Here is a 6,303-nt window from a genome sequence, read left to right as displayed (position 1 = left end):
TCTTATCAGAGAGAAGAAGTGTCACCCACACATGTTGGAACACCAGAATGTAAAATAGATGAAAGTACAGAGGAGGGGAGGAGGCATGACCTCCTAGGGTTAAGGGACCCCTAAGGATTAGGAGTCCTAAGATCAATTCCCTACCTCTCAGCCTTACTGTGGAATTGTGATGTTTCTGCTGCCTCTGGACTTTGTCTGCCCAGCTACTGTTCTCCCCTAGGCAGGGCCCGCCTTCTTGTCTTACCTGCACTGGATCTAAAAGCACACACTATCTGGCATCTTTCCCTTTATTTACCTTTAATCCTTTAACTGAAAATGACCAAAAAAAAGCAACCATAAAACCCCTTCTCAAGGCATGGTGAAACATTCCTTTTTAAGCAAGCCTATGCTTTTCACTACACTAAAAGGTTGATGAGGACAAGGATCATGTCTTTCTCACTTATTATGTTATCCCCCAGCACTTACCACAGTGCCAGGCCGTGCTTAATACGTTTTGTACAAACACAAGAATGCACTTTGTATACATGAATGTACAAACACATGAAGAACATGTATTAAGCATGGAGGCAGAGGAGGATCTCATTCTTCTGAGACCTCCCTTCTCTCCTGGGAAGGGGTCCTAACTCATGGAGTGCACTAGCTGCCTCCTGTTGGAGGAAAGCTGTATTCTGAGGTCTTGGGGCTAGGGGGCAGTGTTCACCTGCTGGTATAAGCCAGGGGATCTCGTGTGCGTGTGTGTGTGTGTGTGTGTGCGTGTGTGTGTGTGTGTGCGTGTGTGTGTGTGTGATGTTGATGATGATGATGACTGATACATTAATAAGCTCTGGCTCCAGAGAGAATTCTGTGTGTGTGTGTGTGTGTGTGTTATGTTGATGATGATGACTGGTACATTAATAAGCTCTGGCTCCAGAGAGAATTCTAAAACTCCCTCAAAACAACTTAGCTCATCTTTCCATGAGTACCGTTCTTAAATATGCCCGTAAAATGTTATTCTGCATATATGCTGCTGAACAATCGGGTTTATTTAAAGATTTAAGGTTTTTTTAATTCAGTAAACTTTATTTATATATAACAACAGTACAAATTGTGTCCTCAGCTTGCAAAATAGGAGTGTTTCATATTTACAATAGGTACACAATAATATATTAGAATAACAAAAAACCCCACTTTATTGGAACATTTTAAATACTTAATTTTCTTACAGTTTTTATTCCACAACACCTGTAAAAACAACAAAACCAGACAACCATCATTGTATTTTCTTAAAAATATATATAATACAGATTCCAGTGTGTCAAGAGGAGTGGGTTTGAGCAGGAAAAGTTGTGGGGAAAGGCAGGTGGGCTCCGGTCCCTAGTCTCATGGGACAGAGAGCTTGTCCCTTCTGCCCTTACACACGCAAGAATATCTGTTCTGTTTGGGGGGACCATTTCCATTCTGCCTGCCACCTTCCATGCCAAAATGAAGGCCAAATAAGTCAAAGTGAGGACTTTGAAATGCAGAAGATGTTTCCCACCTTCCTTGAGGCCAGGGTAGGAGGGAGCAGGCTGCACTGCAGCAGAAAGAAGACAGCTCAGGCTGAAGGGAGAGCTTCTCTGCTGTGAGAAGAATGAGATGTGGGTGTCCACGAGAGGCTGAGGAATCTCCAGTTTGCTTATTGGGTGGAGGCCCTGTATGCCAAGCAGTGGCTGTGATCGTGTCTCAGGACTTTCCCTAGCACTAGTTAGAAAGTACCAAGAGTGAAACTTTATCCCTCATTCATGGGGATCACTGAGCTCCAGATACTAAAACGTCACACTTCAGGGAAACTAGGGAAGAGAGACTGAGTTATGGAAAGGATGCTACCATTTTTCTCAAAGCATGTTCCTGAGACAAGGCGTCGGAAGGCCCTGAAGTTCATCTCCCAAGTTCCCCGTCGATCTGCTCCCACAGCCCTGTGTCTGTGAAGCCACTTTGCGTTTTCTCACCCACTGAGCCTCCTGAGTCTCAATTCTTTTCTCTCTGTGCCCAGGCCCCAGGAGTCTCATGCAAGACACAGCGTGGCTGGGAAAAAAAGACGGCCTCTCCTGGAGCAGCTGCTGGATCAGTATGTACCAGGAGCAGGTTAATGGGGGCAGGTGTGGCAACCGGGATGCACCTGAAGATTTATCAGCCAGAAGCTTTCAAATGCTCCCTATTTGTTCTGCCCAGGCCATTCTTTGTCCAGCACTCATCCATTGCTTCTGTTTCATGCTCAGCAGGGTCACGGGTCTTGACTGCTATTTCCTGTCCTCATTTGGTGGAATTGAAGGAAGGTCAGAAGCTCAAGCAGCAGGTGAAGTGCAGCCAGAAGAGATGGTGGCAGTAGAAACAAGAGCAGCTCTCATCGCTGGGGGAATGGCCCCAGAATAAGGTAAGGCAGCTGGGTTGGTCTGCTTTCTTCCTTTGCTGGACCACTTTTCCTACAAAACTGGTACCGTGTGCCACTAGGGGAGGAGAACTGTTGCCTGCTAAATTGGTGGCAGGAACCAGATTCCTGAAGGATATAAATTCACTGGAAGAAAGACCTTGGTTTTGTTCCGTGCTGTTTTCCCATCTCTAGAGCAGTGGCTGGCAGACAGTGGCTACTCAAGAAGGTTCCCAGATGAATGAATGCAGGAAACAGTTCCCTCCTCCAATGAGATTAACAGCTGATCCATGCTTTTAATGACTGAACTCTGTAAAGAGGGGAACCCTCTGCCAATGGGGGATCAAAATGGTTTTGAGAGCCGTGCTGTGGAGAGAGGTAGGACAGCAAGCACAGAAGCACCTGACCCCATGCAGAGGACGGGAGGCAGCAGCAGGTGCCAGCTGGAGGGAGTGCTCTCCATTGCCCATTAGCACCCTTCTGGGGTCCTCTTCCTTTTCCAGAGCATTGTCTCTTGTGCAGATCAATGAAACGAAGTGAAGCTGGATAGACTTTGGAGAGAGACTTCCCTCTCTGCCTCCCCCAAGATGAATGGCTTCTTGTGGAGAGGAGCTGTGGCTTTAACACTTCATCCTTACCCAAGGTCAAAATATCCTCAAATTGGATAACAGGGAGAAGAGAGGCCAACCAACTCCCTCTTTTTCTCATCCAAAGGGTGTGGACTTCATTGGTTCTTGGTGGCCCAAAGCGAAGAGGTGTGGAGGAGGAACAGGTGGGCAGCTGGAAAGGGGGCAGGGCCTTATAACCTTTCACCCTCATGGCGTGGCTTGAGTCCAGCTTTTTCCCTTTTCTTAATTCCTTCCTTAAGGATGCCCCAGGCTACTTCCTTTGTCAGCCCAAGTTCCCCAACTCTCTCATGGAATCCTGAGAAATGTGGCCAAACCACTCACAGCCAGCTCTGGCTCTTCACTCTCCACCCTCCAATTGGCCATTGCCCCATCATTCTCCACGCTCTCCACAAACCTTCAAGGAAACGCCCCAGGGGCAGTGAATCGTCTCCAAAAGTAACTGCTGGGAGATGCCAGGTAGATGCATTGAGTTAAGGGCTGGTAGAGATGCTACTGAGATGTCCGACTGCCTTTAACTTCTTGGTGGAGCAAAGCCTGGATGCCAGTCTGAGCAGCCGTGCGGCCAGAAAATCTTCACCCAAACAGAGCTCAGAAGTTAGATGGGGTGGGCTGAACTTTTTTACAGGTAGCATAAGGTCTCCTGGTCACACTCTTCTTGCCTATATCTCCTTTCCTTTTATCTCCATAAATTATGGGCTCTGCGCTGATAAGCTTTGAGTGCTATGAAGAGCAAACACTTTGGCTTAGTGCGGAAGGCCAGTCATTAGTATTTCCTTCAGGCTACTAATAGGGCCTGAGAAACTTTAAAGAAGTGGATTTTCAAAAGAAAGTGGCCTTGGCATGGCTGGTTGTGAATTATAATGAAAACAGCAAGTTTCCTGAGTATTTTGCTGAATGCTTTTCTCTTCCCATTTGTCAGCCGCATTCAGGCAAGAAACTAGAGCTGGGGAGACCAGGCAATGTCTGCTGTGTGGTTAGACAGCGATCCAAAGCTACACGCCAAGGATGGAAGCCAGACCTCTGTGCTCCCCTCCCCCAGCCCTCTCCTGGGAATCACATGTGGTCAGCAGGGCCTTTGGAAATTGGAACCACTTGGAGGTAAAGCAGGGCATGGAGAAGCTGGAGCCCAGAGTTAATAACAGAGAAAATGACCCTGGTCTAGTCTCTCTTGGAGGAGCTGGTCTAGCTTCCCAGCATCATAGCCTAGGATTCCTGACCCTTTGAAAAGTGAGGAAGGGCAGCTTGTTCCTCTTTGTCTTCCCCAGTCCCACACCTTTGCTTCCACTTGTCCTCCTACCCCCTGACTCCAGTGCTGCTTGCAGAAAAGTTGGAGCTGGCTGCTCGGATCCAAGCTAATGTGGGAGGCCTGGACACTCTGATGGCTATCCTGGCCACCAAGGTCCTGACACTAACAGAGCGCCTTTCCTCTCGATGACTCCCACTGGCTTCTATGGGGCCTTTGGACCTGGGCATGGAGCTTTGGTCTCTTTGTTTGGAAACTACACTCAGGAGAATGGGTTATCCATAGTTTTAGGCATCATCAGAAAAGACAGAGAAGGAAAGTCCAGTGAGAAGTCATCCACTTGTACTTCACACTCACAAGTGCGTGAGAGGCAGAAAGAGAGGCAGAAGGTAGTAACGTGGGCATGCCACAGTCATTTCTACTGAGGAAGTGCTGTAGGCCCAGATGGTCAGGAGCTTCCGTATATGAGCGAAGGGTGGTCTCCCCTCTCCAGGCACAAGAGAATGAAAGAAACAAAGCATAATAATAAATACTGCAGCTTCTGTAACCTATGCTCTTCAAGTATTGCTTGCTGTAAACAGTGTTTGATTTTTGTTTTCTTTTTAATTGCCAGGGACCACTGGATGATTGGCGTGAACTCCAAAGTCAAACACCTATGTCTCCAAATCAACTTTCAAATGGAACCTCGTGGAGGCCTGGCCCACACACCTCCAGGCTGTTTCCCCAGGGTGCCTGGTTTATGACAGGGATTGATATGAGGCAGGGCTGCCAGGTGTCTGGTCTGGGAGAGGCCCATCTCACCCCACTTCTCATGGTAACTTTAGGGAAATTGAAAGGAAACATATCAAAGACCAGCTCCTCATTTGTTGAGGTTTAGGATTAAATAAAACAAAACAAAAAACAGTAGCAAAAAGCATTGGTACTATCTAGGTACACATCTCCTCTCAAAAGATGAGAATATACAGGTGTGTGGTAGATAAAGCTCAGTTTCCAGTCAGCCAGGGTGAGCTCTTGATGGCTTTGCAATTTGTGCAAAGTTCTGGAAGTTCCATACTCTTCTGGCTGCCGGGATAATTCCAGGTTTTACTGGCCTCTGTTTTTGCGAAGTGTTTGGTGCATACTTGTGCTCATTCTTCTTCTCCTCTTCCTTTTTTTTTTTTTTTTTAATTTCAAGGAAAAGGAGACAGTCATTTTCTCTCCAATGTCTCTCAGCATCTCTGCTTTCTCTGGCATTTGGAAATAGGCATTATATAAAGAAGGAGGAATGGGAGAAAAGAAGGAAGGGAGACAGAAATCAGAATTAAACAAAAGTTGGATGGGATTAACAGGGCGGCTTTTTGTTTTATTTCTGTTTTTTTTTCCCTTTTTCTTAAAAAAAATTAAATAAAGTTCTCATTATTTCCCCAATATACATCAAATGAGTTTTCATGCAAAGCAGCAGTCACAGAGGCAGAACTGTCCCCAGCTCGTGCCTCTCGGCTTGAAGAACCACCTTCTTCCGGCCCCGGGTTCTCTGGTGTTCTCACTGAGGATGGACGATGCCCACTGTCTCTCCCAGCTGGAACTGGCTATGACGAAACTTGGCTGGCGTAGGGAGAGGGGCCCTCCCCTCTCCCCAGGATGGGGTCTCAGGAGACAGCAAGCTCTGGGGCCTGATCCCCATCACTTGTCCTTCCATCTGAGACTCCCAGTGTGACAGCTTGGACAGGTCCCTCTTCCCAGGAATGCGAGGCTCCTCCTCTCAGCTCTCAATGGACATGGCATTAATGAGCTGCTCCACCTTATAAGCCAGCCGCTGCCGCCGTGCCTGCTCATCCTGCTCTAGGGCCCCGATGAGCTGAGGAGCAAAAACAAAGGCAGGAAGACTTCAGGACTCAGAATAGAAGACACCATTTTCTGGAGTCCTTCCCTCTTTGCCCTCTGTCTACCTTTCCATTCTGCCTTCATGCACATAACCTTAAATAATTTAAATGATTAACTGAATGAATACACGCACACACATCTATATATATGTATGTATGCATGTATGGTGTTTCAAACATTAT

The 6,303-nt window shown here is 47.1% G+C and overlaps 1 protein-coding gene across 1 annotated transcript in view; it reads right to left on the bottom strand.

Annotated features, from left to right (window-relative positions):
- Positions 1-1,031: 1,031 nt before the first annotated feature.
- Positions 1,032-6,303, bottom strand: part of PLXNA2 (plexin A2) — a 222,069-nt gene continuing 216,797 nt past the window's right edge. The window contains exon 32 of the mRNA XM_031014522.3: positions 1,032-6,095. Coding sequence (XP_030870382.1) covers positions 6,000-6,095 — 96 coding nt within the window. The 3' untranslated portion in view covers positions 1,032-5,999. The remainder of the gene's footprint in view (positions 6,096-6,303) is intronic.

The sequence above is a fragment of the Gorilla gorilla genome, chromosome 1 (genome assembly GCF_029281585.2).
Source record: "Gorilla gorilla gorilla isolate KB3781 chromosome 1, NHGRI_mGorGor1-v2.1_pri, whole genome shotgun sequence".
In the NCBI taxonomy this organism is placed as follows: Eukaryota; Metazoa; Chordata; class Mammalia; order Primates; family Hominidae; genus Gorilla; species Gorilla gorilla.
The sequence above is the reverse complement of the archived record's forward strand: the minus strand, read 5'-3'. Positions and strand labels throughout refer to the sequence as shown.